General features: G+C 40.6%; 1 protein-coding gene across 1 annotated transcript in view; it reads left to right on the plus strand.

Annotated features, from left to right (window-relative positions):
- The window catches only part of Cubn (cubilin), a 233,934-nt gene that overhangs the window by 101,309 nt on the left and 112,916 nt on the right, over nucleotides 1–19,709 (plus strand). Inside the window, exons 29-30 of the mRNA XM_042685932.1 lie at nucleotides 13,065–13,246; nucleotides 19,168–19,339. Of these exons, the coding sequence (XP_042541866.1) occupies nucleotides 13,065–13,246; nucleotides 19,168–19,339 (354 nt within the window). The remainder of the gene's footprint in view (nucleotides 1–13,064; nucleotides 13,247–19,167; nucleotides 19,340–19,709) is intronic.

Here is a 19,709-nt window from a genome sequence, read left to right on the forward strand (position 1 = left end):
AGCAGGAAATGAGCAAGAGGGAAGTTCAAATAGGTTCTACTACCAACCAGGGCAACATCTTGTAGTACTCTGAAAGCCATACAGACAAGGTCTGCAGAGAATGAGGAATGTCAGGAGAGGACAACGAAGTTGGAGAACTCTCAGATGATGGCGATAAAAGGATGTAAAAGAAGCTCCCTGTGATACTGAGAGCTAGGGATGCAGGTTGGCCGAGACACATGACTCAAAGATCAAGGGTGAGTCATGTTCCAGTGGATCCCCAACAGAGAAACGGTACGAAGGACCATGTGGTTGGCCCTGTGATCATGCCTGACACAACAACTGCCAAACTCCCCACTCCTCACAAGCTCTCCACAGCTATCACTTTAAAACACAAAAACATATGGGTAGGTTTCCGCATTTAAAAACATCGAGACCCTTTTAATGACCAAACCATCACCCCTTTGCTGTACATCCTGAACCTTACTTCCTCCTGGTGAAACAATTCATAGCAATCTGGAGGTATGATATTTGCAAGAAAAGTATATTTATGAATCAGCAGAGATCCCAGGGCGCATTCAGAAAGCTGAGCTGTGAGTCACTGTCTGGTCCTGATGGCAGGCAGGGACCTTCCTTTCTGCAGGGGATGGACTTGCTTTTACAGTGGCCTTTCCTGCTAGGCTGTGGTAATTATGTCTCAGAAACAGAAGCATTAAGACACCTGTCTGCTCTAAACCCCATGTAATCGAGCACACATCTTTTATTCACTGTCAGTAAGCAAATGCTTGACAGAGATGAATGAAAAAAAAAAAAAACATAACCACATGAAACCAGCATGTGATTCTGGATTATTATTACGGAGTGATGTAATTTTGGATCAGGTAGAAATTTTGAAAAAGGAGAAGCAAGAACCACTAGTTCTGTTTAAACTAGAAGCAATTTCCCTAAATGCTGGCTAGGCTATGTCTCATATTTATATCCATGCTAAATCTACAAAGAAATAGTGTTTATCTTTCAGCCTAGTTGATAAGTTGGACTTTTGTCTTTGTGTTGTTGTTGCTGTTGTATTTTTTGTTTTTGTTTTCTGTTGGTTGTAGGGCTGCAACTCTGGGCCTGGGCACCGTCCCTGAGCTTTTTAGCTCAAGGCTAGCACTCTAACACTTGAGCCCCAGCACCACTTCTGGTTTTCTGGAGGTTAATTGAAGATAAGTCTTACTGACTTTCCTTCCTGGGCTGGCTTTGATTAGCCATCCATACATCTCAGCCTCCTGGGTAGTTAGGCTTACAGGGGTAAACCACCAGTGCCCAGCTGTGATGTTTTAAAAATATCTTTTATAGTGGAAAATTGAAAATTATTTTTGACGCAGTATGAAACCAAAAGCACAGAGTTCTGCATGATGATACTGTATCTGAAGTTTATTTATCATAAATTCTCACTTGTGGGGCTGGGAAGGTGGCTCAGTGGTAGAGCACTTGCCTTGCATGCCTGAGGCCCTGGGTTCAATTCCTCAGCACCACATAAGCAAAAAGAAAAAAAGCTGGAAGTGGCGCTGTGGCTCAAGTGGTAGAGCGCTAGCCTTGATCTGAAGAGCTGAGGGACAGCGCCCAGGCCCAGAGTTCAGGCCCCACGACCGGACCCAAAAAAACCCCAAAAAACCAAAAAAACAAATTCTCACTGGTATTTTTTTGGTTAAGAAGTTCTTCATAGATGATACTAATTTCACAAAACAAAACAATACTTGGCATAGTGACATATGCCTGAGGTTCTATGAGGCCTTATCTCAAAACTCAGAACCAAACTTGTTTCCCACCACCTCCTCTTTTGAAATAAAAATGTAATAATGTGTAAGGTAACCCTGCAGCTCCATTCGCGGTGGTTTCAGAGCTTTTCCAGCAACGTCACAGTGATAGAGGCAACACTAAATATGTTTGGACTTTCAAAATGAGGAGAAACGCCAAATCCTGACTGTTTAAAATGTTTTTTTTTTTGCCTCCTTGACAACAACAGTAAACAGGCATACACACAGTTGACCTTCATGTGGTGTTGGCTCTGAGTCTCTAGCAAGGAAGCTCCCTTAGCCATCTTACATCCCGATTCCCATGTTGTTACTGTTTTCAAAAAATGCGAGCTCTATTTCCATTGCTACTCTTTGAAACAGTTCTAAAAAGAAAAAAAAAAACTCAAACAACCATGACCTTTCTAAATCCTATGTTGCACAATTTGGAATAGTCCTTGAGATTAGGCCAGAAAAAGGGCTTTCTGGAATCTTCTGTTTGTGGTCTGGTTTCCTAGCAACAGACATCCCTGATAGCACTTGCACATACTTTTTAGGGGATTCCACACTCTCATTTTTGGTACAAAATGAAAAAAAGAAACCACTGTTAGTTTTTTTCTTTTTTTTCATTTTCAAATATGGGTGCAGCCAAAAATGACTAACCGCCCTCGTAACTAACATGATTTAAAGATTTTTTTGGCCATTTACTTAAAAATCAACACATTTGTCTCACACATTGTATATTCAGGACTTGTTTCTTCTTACGGTCTCAACAAAACAATGAACTCGTTAGAGGAGAATAACTAAGAGTTTGATATCCTGGATGTAAATAATGACATCAATATATTTTGTCTTGTTTTTTTTTTTCCTCCTTGTTTTGTTATCGGTCGTGGGGCTTGAACTCTGGGCCTGGGCGCTGTCCCTCAGCATTTCAGCTCAAGGCGAGCGCTCTACCGCTTGAGTCACAGCACCACTTTGGGTTTTCTTTTTTTTTTTTTTTTTTTTTTGGTCTGATCATGGGGCCTGAACTCTGGGCCTGGGCACTGTCCCTCAGCTCTTCAGCTCAAGGCTAGCGCTCTACTACTTGAGCCACAGCACCACTTCCGGCTTTTTTCTTTTTGCTTATGTGGTGCTGAGGAATCGAACCCAGGGCCTCAGGCATGCAAGGCAAGCGCTCTACCACTGAGCCAACTTCCCAGCCCCTCACTTCGGGTTTTCTAGTGGTTTTATTGGAGATAAGAGTCTCACGGACTTTCCTGCCTGGGCTGGTTTTGAACTGTGATCCTCAGATCTCAGCTCCTGAGTAGCTAGGATTACAGGCATGAGCCACCTGTGCCCAGCTTTTTTTCCTCCTTATTATGTAGTCTCCTTACAGACAAAACAATATACTTTTACCACCTAAACATAATTGGAAATTTATCTTGAGATTGAGTATAAGAAAAGAATTCCCTAAAACATGAATGAAAATATAAATAAATGCTTTGTGTATTAATTTAATTGACCATGAACTTTTCATAAGTACTAGTAGTGATGGTTTTTAAAAAGGATAAGTGAAGCCAGTCTAGGCTCTTGCCTATCTACTCAGGAGGCTGAGATCTGAGGATCATATTTCAAAGCCAGCCCAGAAAGGAAAGTACATGGATTTCTTATTTCCAATTAATGAGCAAGTAGAGTTGTGAGTGCCAGTCTTGCGTACAAAAGCTAAGCGAGGTGGTGAGCCCCTGAGTTCAAGCTTCAGTGCTGGCACACACACACACACAAAAATTTCTGAATTAACTTCATCAACATGTATTAAAGATTCAAATTCAAAAACAGAGGTAGAACGCTTCATGAAGTTACACCTAGCCAGAGTCTATAATCCAATAAATGACACAAATCCAGATGCTCAAGCTTGGTGCATTAATAGCAATACTCATCCTAAAAGCAAATGTCTTCCCCAAATTTTCATTACAAAGAAGATGAAGTGATGCTGAAAAGCAAAAATGTTCAGAGCTTATGTTGGTAATTTTATACCAAAATGCCTAATAATGGACATTTTAAGAGATGTACACAAACTGCATAAACAATGTTCTGGCTCCCAGCACTGTTAGTTCAGGTAGCAGTGGGCCTGTGGCTGAGGGATTTCTGACTACCTGGCAAAGGACTATTTCAAACTCACTACGTTTGCCTGGCCTTCAACACAATGCCTGTTTTGTTTCTGCTTATCACTTTGGTGCAGGGGATTGAACCCAGAGCCTCACACATGCTTAGTACCCTGCTGGGCCCCATCTGTTTTATTGCTCATTTATCGAATGCTCATCTGTTGAATCATTCCACTGGGACAATTGTCCTAGATCCAGGATCTAGGACAAACCGCAGGAATAATCTTTATCTATTACCAAGGTCAATGACACAAAATGGCTTCCAGGAGGGGGAGGAGCTGTCTTCAAATGAGGAGGGAAAGGATGGTTGCTTTTGGAAGAAATTTACCTGACTAGGATAAAGTAATAGGAAATGGAATCAGGATCTGGGGATTTTGTTCTTTCACTTGTTTTGACCTCTAAGCTCAGGATCAAGGAGCTAGGCTAGCTAGCTGCTGGCAGGTTTTGAGTGTGAGGGACTTGTAGCCCTGGGTTTAATTGTCTCAGAGAACAATCCAGAAGCACAGGTTTGGACAGAACAGTGGGGTGTCAGTCCATCACCAGCATCAGGGTGGTGCTAACCCTGTGTTTGCCCTTTTGCTGGTGTGGTTAGTAAACTCCCTGTGGAGGAGAGGTTGAGAATTTCAATCAAAGTGAACTAAAGAATTAGGGAGAGCCGGGTGAGGCAGTACCCTGGAGATTGGCTCAACTTTTCCCTCCAAGAGGCAGTCTACTAAAACAATCACACTGGAAAAACCCAAGTTTAGAATACATACATCTAAACAGAACATTAACTGGAAGTAAAAGTGTTGAATTTGTAACTTACTGAAGACAATGCCATCTTCTATTTGTAGGATTCTGTAACTTAGGTCCTAATAGCCTTAGGTAGGCAAACCTTATTGGGGGAAGGGGGCAGTCCTACTTAATTTCATTTCTTTCCTTGACATAATTTTATATTCAGTTTTGTTTGGATATCTTTTATGATTTCAAAAATATCTGAGAGAGATAGAGGAGAGTGGAGGAGGCAGAGAGGAGGAGGAAGAGAAGGAAAGAGAGAGAGGGAGATTAATGGATTGATTGCTCCCAAAGAATTGTAAGCCAAGCATTTCTATTGAGAAAATATGTTGAAGTAGACCAGAAGGTAATGCATATAAGTAAATCAAAAGGAAAAAAAAATAGTGAGAGCGGCTATACTTCTCTTGGTAAAAGTGAAAGATTTTTATCATTTTCTATACAGGGAATTGAAAATTTTTTGGTGAAAACTCCAAAAGTATAACTACACATAGATATATTTCATGGCAAACTAAGCTGTAGCACTTCAATATGTATCCAGAGTATCTCAGATACTCAGAAAGGAATGAATGTTCTAATGCCAGATTTATATGACATATAATACATAATTTATCATTATAAAATTATCAAATAGTTATCATTATAAAATTATCAAATAGCTGTGGACAGCATTGATTTTTTTGCTCCTTATATTTGAGCTCATTTATAGCTTATTTTCTTGCTCTTCTTGTTCTATTTTTTTTGTCTCTAGTATTAAAAGCAAAGGGGCTGGGAAGGTGGCTCAGTGGTAGAGCGCTTGCCTTGCATGCATGAGGCCCTGGGTTCAATTTCCCAGCACCACATAAGCAAAAAAAAGAAAAAAAGCCGGAAGTGGTGCTGTGGCTCAAGTGGTAGAGCGCTAGCCTTGAGCTGAAGAGCTGAGGGACAGCGCCCAGGCCCAGAGTTCAGGCCTACGACCGGACCCCCCCCCCCCCCCCCCCCCCGCCACACACACAAAAAATAAATAAATAAAAGCAAAGAAGTCTTCTCCATATGTATTGCTGTATAGAAATAAGGCAACCAAAGTGGATTACCACAAAGTTTGGGACAGGCATGAAGTCCTTACGGAAAACAAACATTTCTAATCCTTTTTGGATCCCTAGAATATAATCATCAATATGACTTACCTCCATTGTTTTTTTCTTGGGTCTACTTGTTTCCCTTTATTATGGTGTTTTGTAATGTATCTGTCTTCTCATTGAATCTTTTCTATGTGCTAACTTTGGCCTTGATTAACCATTCTTCTAAATTTCAATATAATAAGTATGATGCAAGGGGAAACATATATATATATATATATATATGTATACATATATACATAATTATTCATGCTCCTTTAAATGTTACATTCCATTTTATGCCTGGCTGTGAGTTTGGTCACCTCTCATATTAGGCAAAGAATGGAGATATGCAATCTTTCTAAGGATGCTTATGAAGCACCACAAATTAAGTGCCTTAAGAAAGTTCAATTTTATTATCTTTAATTCTGTGTCAGAGATGTAAAGTCAGGGTGTGGACAGGGCTATTCTGCCATAGGACTCTTCCTTCCTTCTTGTTTCCATTGACTGCTGCAAGTCATTGTGTTCCATGGTTTATTGGTGCATTGCTACATTTTCTCTTCCTCTATCTTTACGTTGCTTCCTTCCCTCTGTGCATTTGAGTCCAAATTTTTCTCTCTCAATGAGGACATTGGTTCAACTTAAATCCAGTATGAACTCACCTAAACTTGATAAGCTCAGCAAATACTCTATTTCCCTATAAGGTCCCATTCCTCAGGCTCCTGATAGGAATAGATTTGTGGAAACACAAAGCAGTGAGCTGCTTTGAACAACTCTCCTTCAGTCATAAAATCACCATTCTGACTCGTTTCTGTCATTTTCTTTCCCCTCTTGGTTTTTAAGGAGAATGTCATGCGCCTGGGCCACTGGCTTTTCTTCACGGGTTTCTTTAATTTCATCTCATGCACATCCCAGCTCTGTCTTTATTCTCACAGATGTGGATTTATGATAGCCCACCAAATCATCCAAAAAATTAATCTAAAGATCCTTGAAGTCAGGCCCTTATGAATATAGGTATTTTGACTCCTGACCCTCTCTTCAGATAGGACTAATGACCTGGGTTTAGTCTCTCTTTGTGTAGCACAGATACCTGTCATTTGCCTATCATTTCTTAGAATGCCTTTGCACACTTCCCAGCCTATTGGGGAATTACCAGGTAAAATTAAACCAGGTTCTTTTTTATATGCCAGCCTCTTGTAAGCAACTCTGGCTACTTTAAGAAACCTGTATCACTCTCTACTTCCTTGTCCTCTTTGCTCTGAAAGCTTCTGCTCAAAACACCCTCAGCATCATTAGTACATTTTTCACAGATGTTCCAGAAATAAGATCTATGCTTCAGGCAATAGTTTACTTGGTATGAGTTGGACTATACCATAATCTGATCTCTTAGTTACCATTTCACATTCCACATCTCCCACAGGAGGGTCTTTCCTGGCAACTTCTCTCTGAGACCTCAGACATATGGACTGCTCTTTTACATGATGCTTGAAAACTGCCCCATCTTATGAGACACTTCTCAAGATTTTGTAGAACAAAAAGATTTTATTTTTTAGGCTAACAGAAATAAAAATGTATTAAAATATAATTCCAGGTGGGTGTCAGTGGTTCATTCCTGTAATTCTAACTGAGGCTGAGATCTGAGGATCTTGGTTGCAGCTAGCCCAGGCAGGAAAGGCTGTGAGACTCTTATCTCCTAGTAACCACCAAAAAGCCAGAAGTAGATCTGTAGCTTCAATGGTCACTGCTAGCCTTCAGCACAAAAGCTCAGGGACATGCCTCAGCCCTGAAGTTCTAGCTCCATTACCAGCACTATGTATGTATGTATGCAAGCATGCATGCATGCATGTATGTATATATGTATGCATATATATGTATGTATCTGTTTGTCTTTCCATCCATATCCATAACCATATCGATATGCCACTATCTATATATTTTGTTATGTGAGCATCCTCATTTATTAGGTTGGAAATTGATTCTCTTACTGGCCTCTGTTTAACATTAACTGCTACTTCCTCAAGTATTCTTCTGAAGACTGCTTCTTGTGAGAGGATAAGGGCAGGAAGGTGTCTTAGCTGGGTGGGTTCCCTTCCTTTCCTTCCTGCTGGTCCTAGTGGTCTTTGATCACATCTGTTTGCTCACATTTGGTATTGGTTTATAGAATAAAGTTTCAGGAAAATGCAGAGGGTAAAGAAATGACGAAATTCAAATGATCATAGGTTAAGACAGATAAACTGTGTTGGCTGTGGTCCTATTTGGCTGTTTTATTGCTGGTTTGTTTTTATTATAAAGTTCTTTTATTAAAAACATATGCACACGAAAGCCAGAGGATTGAACATATGTAAGAGATTCATTATTATGTGTTTTTAACTTGAATTTAAAAACTCATGGCTTGTTTTAGACAACACAAAATGAGTATTAGCAGAGTTGTTTTATGAAAAAACTGTAATTATATAAGCTATTATAGCAACAGTATTTAATTCTTCCTTGTTACGAATTTAGTGGATGACTCTGCTTCCTGCTGATAAGGTAGCACTTCCTTCCATCTGAGGACTAGGATTTTAGAGGAAAAGAAAATCAAACAGATTATCAGTCACCAGCAAGAGTTTTGTAAAGATTAAGTATGTAAAACTGAAAAACTGAAAATCATCTTATTCTCTTCAAAAACCTTTTATTCCAATTCAGCTGATAGCTAATGAGGTCCTGTTAGTTTTTTTTTTTTTTTTGGTCAGGTTTCCCTCCAAGTCAATAAAAAAGATTTCTGCCTTATTTTTTGCTTTTTCCAGTTGCTGTGGTGATTTTCTTGTTAGTTGATGAGAGGGCAGTAACAAAGCTATTATTGTATTTCCACTGCCCTGGGGCCCATATGAACATAGAGTGAAGAGAACTCAACTACAGATGGTGTTTGGTGTGTGTGTGTGTGTGTGTGTGTGTGTGTGTGTGTGTGTGTGTGTGTGTGTGTGTGTGTGTATGTGTGTGTGTGTGTGTGTGTATGTGTGTGTGTGTGTGTGTGTGTGTGTGTGTGTATGTGTGTGTGTGTGTGTGTGTGTGTGTGTGTGTGTATGAAAATTCAACTACTGTACATATATAGTTGTCTGGCACTGGACCCATGTCCCCAGCCTGGAACTTTTGCTGAATTGTTTTGACGTTAGAGTCTAATGGACTTTCCTTCCCCAGATGGCTTTGAACTGCCATCCTCCGGAGTTCAGCTTCCTATGTTGCTAGGATTACATGTGTAAGACACTGGCTCCAAGATTTTGGACTGTCTTTAAAGATAAACTTAGAACCCAAGTGCAGTATCACCACGACAAAACAAGACAGACAGAAATGTTTTAGTACAACCATTGTTGTTGTAGATCTACCCATATCTTACCTCTTCTGTCATTATTTGTGATGTTTTTAGGCAATAACTCCTTTGCTATCTCCAGATCTTTCCCTAATCTTGCCCCATGTCTTGTTCAAATATAATACACAGCACACATGTAGCGGAAATATAACTAATACATTTGCCTTAAAGTCCTTATTTTGATTGTTTCATTTAATTGATACAATGACTCCTGGAGGTAAGAATTAATACTGATAAAAATGAACTGGAGATTACCCAGGTTACAATACTTCTGTATATAGTATCCCAGCTTATACGGGAATCCGTATCATTTTACCCCATAACCTGTGTTGTACCTGGTATGCTAGAAGCTTCCTGAGAGTTTTTTTTCTATGTAACATACATTAAGTAATTTTGAAATCATGACACTGTTATGAAAACCTTCGTGCTAATTTGATATATACAGCTACTATGATTATTTCTTTTAAATTTGTGACTGCATTCATCATGCAATTATTCTCTCTTTGGTAGTGCTTTCATCCTCAGTCATTTTCTTTCTGTTGATGCCTGAAATGTTTCTAAATAACTTCCATCTACTTTAGATTCTCTATTTCCTCTACATTTGATTATTTATGCATCTGCTCGGGTACAGTGGTGACAGAGAGGATATCAGTAATCTACATATCACATCCTATATACCTGCTATGTTATCCTTTGTTACCTCCTGTGCTATATCCTGTTACATGAGAGGTTTTTTTCCTCCATTGGGAGACATTAAATCTACCTATTTCTGCAGTACTGCTTCGCTTATGACAAATGCTCTGTAAATGACATTAGATAATTAATTTACATTTCTCAAAATTTAGGACCACAGAAATGCAGTTACATGTCTATTGCCATTATCACCATTAACTTGATTTCCTAGCAGTTATAGTTTTAACCATAAATGCTAATAAAGTTCATATTATACTTTGAATCTAATAAAAATATTCAATTAAACTTGCTACCTTGAGACACATGAAACTTTACTCGTGCTGATAAGCGTGAGTTTGTCAATACAAATAGGGAAAGACAGTGTGGTCATGCAGAAGACAAAGAAGCTGTTCAAGTTTGAAATCTCTTTGAATTTTTCTTTTTCTCTTCATGCTCTCAGTGTGTGCGTGCGCGCACACATACACATACATGTACCAAAGCTATCGTTGAGAACAGAATATAACATACCTAAATACAAACATTAAATCTTTGGAGAAAGAATTTTTGTGTCTATGGAGCTATAGCTGTAATTTTTCAAAGCAGAATTCAATTCCAAAATTCTGATAGTATCCTTTCAGACTACATTGCTTAGCTTCATTAGATATTATTTACAAGAAAACCTAAAACAGCTGGAAAAGACCATGGAAAATGTTACAGAGTTTTTTTATGAGTCAACTATGATTTAAAAAAGGAAAGAAGTTGGCTGGTGAACTGAAGCAAAGTTAAGAATCCAGAGATGGAGAACCCTAAGCTAATATATTTTTTTAAATCTCTATTACCTTTCTTCCTTGGATTATTTGTGGATTTTTTTTAAGTTTGTATTTATTTATTTATTTTTTGGTTGGTCATGGGGCCTGAACTTTGAGCCTGGCAGCTGTCCCTCAGCTCTTCAGCTTAAGGCAAGCGCACTACCACTTGAGCCACAGCACCATGAACAGCTTTTTCTGCTTGTGTGGTGCTGAGGAATCAAACCCAGGACATGAGTACATACAAAGCAAGCACTGTACCACTGAGCCACCTTCCCAGCCCAGTTTGTATTTTCTTTAAGTAGTTCTACATAGGAGTTGCCATTCAACAGAGCCCTTTATCAATACAGGGCCTCTTGGTCATTGTCAACTCTTTTAAGGATTATTTAACCAAGGAACCCACGAGCTGAAAATGTAAATAGAATGACTTTACTTCCTCATAAGTGTAATTTAGGAAAAGGTGCCCATCCTAACACATGTATTGGCCATTGTGTTACCCAAGTTAAGGACAGATTCTTTCTGGAATATACTGTAAGTGGCACCCCTTCAAGTGGGCCATTGGTACTGAAGAGCTTCATAGCCTGCAGTGTTTTGGGCTTCAGGACAACTATTTTCTAATCTTTTATGGCCTTTGTTTTTGAACATTCTCACAGACTGGAAACAATGTTAACACATTCAGTTTTAAGTAGCAGGCTTTTGCAGAGATTTAGGCCAGTAATGAGAGAAGTGATGTAGTAGAACCAATGGCATAAACTGGCTGCCGTGAACAGCAAATTTAAAGACTGGAAAACTAAGGTTTATAAGCAGAAACACAAGACAAGCAACTCAAGAAGAACACAGCACTTTGAACTAGAATTAGGCTTCTTTGTGAAATCATGCTTCTTTTTAGAGCTTTCTTTGGCTTTTGTTTTTTAGCTAAGTGAGAATTTTATATGAAAAAAGATTTTTTAACTTTTAACTAAAATATTTTTTTGTTTCTATGAATTTGGTGTACAGAGGGGTTATAGTTACATAAGTCAGATAAAGAGTACATTTCTTTTTGGACAATTTCACCTCTTCCCTTATTCCCAGTACACTATCTCACTTTACAGATGGAATTTGCAGATCTTTAAATTGCTTACCAATATCTAATCCAAATGCTAAGATGTTTTTTCCATTGTTATACCCTATTGTATAGGGTATAAGAATAAGCCACAAGTCTGAATATCTTCATTAAAAAAGAAATTCGTTTTTTATCCATTATTTTTTTAATCTCTAATTGGTTCATGTCAAGGCCTCATTGCTCTCTGTGGCATGGTATTTCAACCTTTACAAACACTTGCTTCTGTTTCTTTCCTCAGTTAGAACATCTGTTGCTTTCGGGTTTCATTTTAGATACAAATTTATGGAATCAGTACCTATATGATGAATAAAAATACTAAACGTTTCATTGTGGTGAGAATTAGGACAAATAATGTAATCAATGTTTCTTAAAAATGAACATTAAATTATGATTGATTTTTCTCTATATATGGTTTCTGTCAATATATAGTTTTCCTTTTCTTTTTCTTTCTTGTTTTTATTTTTTGTGCTGGTCTTGGGGTTTGAATTCAAGGCCTGGACACTGTCCATGATTTTTTGTGCTCAAGGCTAGTGATCTACTTCTGGCTTAAAAAAGTGGGGGGGCAATTAATTGGAGATAAGCCTCTCAAGGACTTTCCTGTCTGGGTTGGCTTTGAACTACGATCTTCAGATGCCAACCTCCTGACTAGCTAGGATTATAGCCACTGGTGCCTGGCTTTATTTATTTATTTAATTTATTTATTTTGGGTCTGGTCCTGGGGCCTGAACTCTGGGCCTGGGCACTGTCCCTCAGCTCTTCAGCTCAAGGCTAGCGCTCTACCACTTGAGCCACAGTGCCACTTCCGGCTTTTTTCTTTTTGCTTATGTGGTGCTGAGGAATCGAACCCAGGGCCTCAGGTATGCAAGGCAAGCACTCTACCACTGAGCCACCTTCCCAGCCCCTATTTATTTATTTATTTATTTATTTTGGGTCCGGTCGTGGGGCCTGAACTCTGGGCCTGGGCTCTGTCCCTCAGCTCTTAAGCTCAAGGGTAGCACTCTACCACTTGAGCCACAGCGCCACTTCCGGCTCTTTTCTTTTGTGGTGCTGAGGAATCGAACCCAGGGCCTCAGGCATGCAAGGCAAGCACTCTACCACTGAGCCACCTTCCCAATCCATATTTATTTATTTTTATGCTAGGGATTGAACCTAGGATTTGTGCAAGCTTTCTCTCTCTCTCTCTCTCTCTCTCTCTCTCTATCCTTTTGTCATTGTTTTATTCTTATATTTTATAACTGCACTATGAAAGTTCATTATGACTTCTCTCCTAAATCAGCATCGTGTATTTTCAGTTACCTCTTGTGGGTTGAGTTTTGGAATTTGTTCCAGGTGCTGCCTCACACTGGGAACTGACTAAGCTTTGCTGTTTTACCAGGTTGTGGTGGGGAGTTGTCGGGAGCCTCAGGTACCTTCAGCAGCCCCGGGTACCCTCAGAATTATCCACACAACAAGGAATGCCTCTGGTACCTCACCACCGAACCAGGGAGTAGCATCCAGCTCACCATTCATGACATCGATATGGAATTTTACAGAGATTGCCTATATGATGCCTTGGAGGTAAGAAGCAAGGCTGTTGTTCAGTACTCTATGACATTTGGGGTAAAACTGAAAACCACTCAGTCTGCAGCCCTGTTCTGTGCTTAGACATCCAAATGAATATCAGCCCTTCATGAGAAATGTTAACAGATGTTTGGGACTGATAGTTGAGATTGGCTTTCTCTCCAACAGGGCCAGAAGGCCTTGGCTGTAGGCAGTTCAGTTAGGAGGTGAGGGGAGCAGGCAGGCATAGGGAGCTGGGGGAGGGAGCATGAGGCAGGGAGAGAGGGTGCCACTCTGGGCAGACAGACTTAGTCTTCTGTGAGACTCAGGATCTTCCTCGGAAGGAATGGAAGAAGCTTCAGGCCCTAATTCTGGTCCCAAATGGTGAGTACTTTGCTGGGGAGCATTAGCACCCAGTGCTTCCAGTTGGAGAAAACCCTTGAGAAAACATTGGGAGGGACCATGTACAGAGAGATGCTGCCTGCAAACACTACAGATGGCTTGTTTGTTTGTTTGTTTGTTTTGGAGCTGCTGTGGATAGAACTTCAGTCTTATAGAGGCTGGTAGATGCACAGCTGGCCAAGAGCTCTACCATTGGGTTATGCACCAACTCTTTTTTTTATTATTGGTTTCTTTTGAGACAGAGTCTCATTATTTTGTACTGCACTGTTCTGAAACTTGAAATCTTCCTACCTCAGCTTCCTGAATAGCTGGGCTTACAGCTTAATGATTTTCTTTTTCTTTTTTTCTTTTTTCTTTTTTTGCCAGTCATGGGGCTTGAACTCTGGGCCTGGGCACTGTCCCTCAGCTCTTCAGCTCAAGGCAAGCACTCTATCACTTGAACCACAGCGCCACTTCTGGATTTTTCTGCTTATGTGGTGCTGAGGAATTGAATCCAGGGCCTCATGCATGCAAGGCAAGCACTCTACCACTGAGCCACTTTCCCAGCCCAGCTTAATGCTTTTCCGTAGTCACTTAGTGTGCTGAATTTTAAAGATGAGAACTTTTCCAATTCTACTGATAAGAAGGCACCTTAGTAAAATCCTTGAGAACTTTAGAAACATTTATTAATCTCCACTTTTTTTTTTTTTGAAAGGTAGTATTAACTTCCCATTCTTTATTTTAGTAGATTGCTAGTTTACTGAGTTAATAATATTTAATGTTTAACTTTTACTTCTTATTTATGTATTCTTTTTTTTTTTTTTTTTTTAATTTTATTTTATTTTACTTGAGAACATACTGTACAGAGGGGTTACAATTACATGGACAGGATAATGCATACATTTCTTACCAAGCATTGCAGCCTCCTCCTTTGTTTACCCTTCACCTCCCTTCCCAGCCTCCCCCCTCCCTCCCACCCAATCATACCCCCCCCCCCCCCCACCGACATTGTAAAGCTGGTTTTGACATGACATTTTGTACTTCTCATTGTTGCAACAGGTCCACCTGAATCCTTAAACGACTTGTTTGTCCCCATCTCCTCCACATGTTATACTGACATCAAATATAGTGAAAGCGGGGGTTACACTGTGGGGGAGGGACATACAAAGCAACAAAGAAATAATCTTATAAATGCGTTAGAAACACATGCATGAAAGAAACAAAAACATTAAAATACATATTTGAGGTTTCGTTTTCCTAACATCACATTATCTGACTTTTTCTGCTTGACTCATACCTATACTAGATATTGCAAATAAGGGAAACCATGGGCCCTATGTTTCTTTGGGCCTGGCTTACTTCACTTAATATAATTTTTTCCAAGCCTTTCCATTTCCTAACAAATGGGGAAATGTCATTCTTTCTGATGGAGGCATAGAATTCCATTGTGTATATATACCACATCTTCTTGATCCATTCATCTACTGAGGGGCATCTGGGTTGGTTCCATGTCTTAGCTATGGTAAATAATGCTGCAATAAACATAGTTGTGCTGGTAGCTTTAGTGTGGCCTTGTTTGTGATCATTTGGGTAAATGTCCAAAAGTAATCTCCACTTTTTTTATTGCAAGACTCTAGTTATTAGCCTATGTGGATGTGTCTTCATTTGTATCTTCTGAACTTTGCAAAATTAATGACTTCTAATTCCACACAAAATCAACACATATTTTGAAAAGGATTTAACATTTATTCCAGAAAGCTGGGGGTGTTCTTTTGGTTCGTTTTGCCACTATATCCTAAGTACTTAGCAAAGTGCCAACATACAATGCCTTTTAGGAACTGAATGGAAGCATGCAAACCTCTGGCTGACAATAGGACATCATGCACATGACTAGTGGTTTCACAGTGGAATTTTTACAACCATACACTCATATGAATGTGAATAAGTAAGAGAAGGATTTTGTCCCTGTATTATAGTTTGGAGCCACACTCACATTCTTGGGCTTTTTTCCATGACCACGGGAGGGTGAGAAGTGAACCCAGTCGCAGCTCCATAAGCCAGTGTGAAACCATGTATGTGTGCAGATTGAAATGAGCAAGGAAGACTTTGTAGGAAACCGTGACACTTACAAACTTTCATTCCAAAACAACTGCTTACCCTGAGAGTAAATGGAGTTCTAAAACCATCTTTTCAGTGGGTGGATGAGGAGTCCCTAGCAATTACCTTCAGTACCTCAAGCCTGTGTAGAAAGGGAGAAAGCTACAGGAAATGAAATCCGAGACTGAGCTGGAAAAGCCCTGGGTTCCATCCTTATCTTCATGGTAGGACTGCTGCCAAGTCATGCTTCCATCTCCGAAGAGGAAGAGGGCATGGGAGAGAAGAAGGCACCTCCTGAAACGTACCTTCTCAGTGTGAAGTGGGACTAACTCTCACTCTGGGAATGCCCAAATGCTTTCTCTTGCCAGCATGGATATTACTTGGTTGCATAAAACCCCTTGACACTTACCCAGGGCTGGCAGCAGCTCTTCTCCAGTAGGGTGCGATGTTCCAGCTCTTCATTTTCATATTCCCAAGTGCCTGTGATTCGTGCCCAGTTGGCAAAATGTAAATGGGCTCATTGTGCTTTGGGTTTTATCACACTTATTACGGTAGAAAGCAGAGAGACAGAGCTTGTTCCTTGCAAACAGTTTTTAAAACTGAGAGACCGAAATCAGGGGTCCCAGGCAGCCACAAGCAGCCAGAGGGCTACCATGCCTGCTCAGAGATGTCTCTAAGAAGAGGCGGCAGGCAGTGCTGGAGGTCCGTTTGTATTAGAGCAAGCTGACATTAGAGCGGTTCCTTCATTCCATCACCAGTGGGGAGAGGCAGGGGAGAGGAGTCTTTGAGAATCTTAACTATTGAGGGAAGAATTTCTTTTTTTTCTTCTTCTTAAGCCTGAAAAGATCAACTGTTTGACTTTTTGCTTATCAACTTTAATTCACTTCTCAGACAATGCCCAGCTCAAAAGGAGAGAGCTCTGTTATCTGGTTGGGCTAAATGATGATAAAGTGATTTTTTCCCCCCATCCCTCTGTCCTTAGCCACTGATGATGTGTTGGCAGTAGGTTTAAAATCTGCTTCCCCCTGGTGGGTGTGCTGGGGTAACACCAGGGTAGGGAATAGCCGGCCCCTGGGCCATTTATAGTCCCAGAACCTTCTGGTACATGGGCAGGATAGACACATACTGTACTTCTTGCTTGCCATGGCCAGTTGGCCTTTTTTCTTTTTAAAATAATTTTGTATGGTATCATTCACATGGCCCTCGGCAGATAAAAGGTTCCCCAACCCTTGTAGAAACATGGCTGACTGGTATTTCTTGTTACATGAAATGTAGCTTTGTAGATTCTTACTATCATCAGCAATTGGACTTCCTGGGAACAACATAACTGAACCAGAAGCCATGTTTTTTTCCCTACCAAAAAAAAAAAAAATCAGTGTCCAGAAAGTGACCAGTTGCCTAAAGCCATGTGGTTAACTCATAACCCTGGAATGCTGACTTGATCCTGCCAATCAATGGAGCCAACAGAGCAGAAAGAAACGTTCAAAACAGATTAAAAGCATAGTCTTTGAAATGTTCTCCATGCCGAGCCATTTGCTAAAAGCTGCACTTTTATCTCTGATCATCAGGCCAGTTCTTCCTTAACCAGAGATGAGTCATAAACTGTGGTGGAATGAAACCACACCCTGAAATTCTTTCCATCTTTTTTTTTTTCTTTTTCAAACATATGTGTGATTGGCTTTATTGGTGGAAGCCAGAATCACCGTTCTTTTGTGTGGGCCATGGAAATACTGGGCTGATTTCACTTCAGTCTCCCCTGAGAGAGCCTGAAATTGGTATCAGGCAGGAAAGGAAGTGCCCACCCAGGTGCCATTAGCCAGGACAATTGCGTGGAGTGAGCAGCTGGGGACTGGTTGTTTGTGCACTGGGCCCAAAGGGAAGGGGAGCAGAAATGTCGCAAGTGGCAGTGTTTATTCTTCTGCAGGCTCCCAGGCCCAGGCAGCTCATACCCATTATGTTTGTGACCTCAACGGGATGCCTGAGCAGGGGAACAAAGAACATTTTGCCGACGTGTGGGTTTTCTTTGTTAGCTCTCGGTGCCTGGGCACAGTGTTCCCTCTCCAAGTGTGTGCTCCTTTCGGGGCTCTGGTGATTAGGAGCACATGTCCTTTGGCTGCAAGCTCTGGGGACTGAAAATGTGAAAAAGGGCTTCCCAAACAAGAAGCGATCTTGGTCCTTCCATTGCATAAGTGTACGTGTAAAAGGGCCACAGGAGCCCTTTCCTGAAGTCTGGCTTTTGATGGCTCCTTGGGGGGTAAGGGGTACACAAACATCAGCTCCTCCTAATGAAAATAAACCCGGAGCTCTGGGCCTGCTTCATTCCTTTGCAATTATAGTCCCTGTGCTAGGCCCTCTGAAACAGCACTTCCATTCATTTTGGCCTTCCCAGAAGGACTGTAGGGGAACTAATGAGACAAAGACATCATTATAGATTCAAGTCATATACTCCTCCCCTTTTAAAGGAAGCTTCTTGTTCTTAATCTCTCTGGAGAGAGAGCACTTGAGTAAATTCCCTCTCTGTCATTGAGGGCCTCTGGGTGGGCCAAGGAGCAGGGGGGTGGGAGGGGTAGGGGGGGCGGGCAGGGAGAGGGCGGGGTTGTTGAGGAATAGTAAGGCCATGAAGGGGCCCAGCTGGAGAGGCAGGGACGGAGTTGCTCGGCACAGATCCCACTGAGAGTTGCCTCCTGGGTTTGCACTGAGCCTCCATCTGTTGACCTGAATGGAGGGTGGTGGTGGCTAGGTGTGAAGGGCTCAGATACTAATAGGCTTCATCTACAAAGTCAAATGTAACAACACCCCAAGATCAGTGGGGAGATCGCTATATTCTGTTGGGTTCGGATCGTCCTGTCACCCCCATTCTTTGCACACACTGGAGAAGTAAGGGTGTCCAGGAGAGATTTGGACACTAGTGTTTTAAGGTCAAAGACACTTCTGCTTAAGGAATATATCATTAAGTTGTTGTCTCAAACTTAGTAAGTCATTAGATGCATTTCTAGAGGATATAGTTGCACTTCTGAAGAAGCAAAAAGCAGTAGATTTGGGGCCTAATCTTATGAAATAATCATTTACAGAGTAGATGCAAATTTATGACTATAACTAGAGAATTAATAGAACTCTGCTTTTAGAAACAGAATGGATTTTCTTTTCAGGCAGGTTCTTCCCATGTAGCCCAGGCTATTTTTGAACTCACAAACTTACAATCTTCCTACCTCAGGCTTCTGAGTGCTGAAATTACAGGTCAACACTTAAATTCAGTCTACCTCTACAATTATCTGCTGAACAAGCAGGTATTTCATGGGTGATTGAACTCAGCTCATGTTCATCATTTATAACCACATAGGAAAGCAATCTCTAACTGTCATAAATTCCAAGAGTTGGTTGTAAAAAGGAGGGGTTCAAATTGCTTAAATATATCTTTTGATTGATATTTGTTTGTGTTTTTTTTCTGTATCTAATCTTAGATCTATGGAGGTCCTGATTTCCACTCTCCCAGAATAGCCCAGTTGTGTGATCGGGGATCTAGGACTCCACTGCAGGTCACCAGCTCTGGCAATAAACTATCAGTCCTATTTAGGACAGACTACAGGGAAAATGGGAGAGGCTTCAATGCCTCATGGCAAGCAGTCCCAGGAGGTAAGTGAAAACAGGGGTATCCTCAAAGTACTTAGGCCAGGCCTTGGTTAGATTTCATGAAGTTATTGGGCAGAGGTATAAATTCTGATGACTTTGTGACTTCTCAAGTGGCTAATTCTGCTTTGATATATACTCTTGTTTTTTCATTTTTAAAAAGTGGTAGAGTAACTTCCAAAACAGATGAAAGTATGCTAGCCCATGGTGAGAGTAGAATCCAGGGTGATTTTGTATATTCCATTACTTGTTAAAGGCAGTCACCTATTCTCCAACCTCAGATTTAGGCCTCAATACATGGTAAATTACTTCATGTACTACCATAGGATCTTTGGATTGTTGACCAATGCCAAAATTGTAAACATTAGCCAGGCAC

The sequence above is a fragment of the Dipodomys spectabilis genome, unplaced genomic scaffold (assembly GCF_019054845.1).
Source record: "Dipodomys spectabilis isolate Male_0828 unplaced genomic scaffold, ASM1905484v1 ptg000096l, whole genome shotgun sequence".
NCBI classification, from domain to species: domain Eukaryota; kingdom Metazoa; phylum Chordata; class Mammalia; order Rodentia; family Heteromyidae; genus Dipodomys; species Dipodomys spectabilis.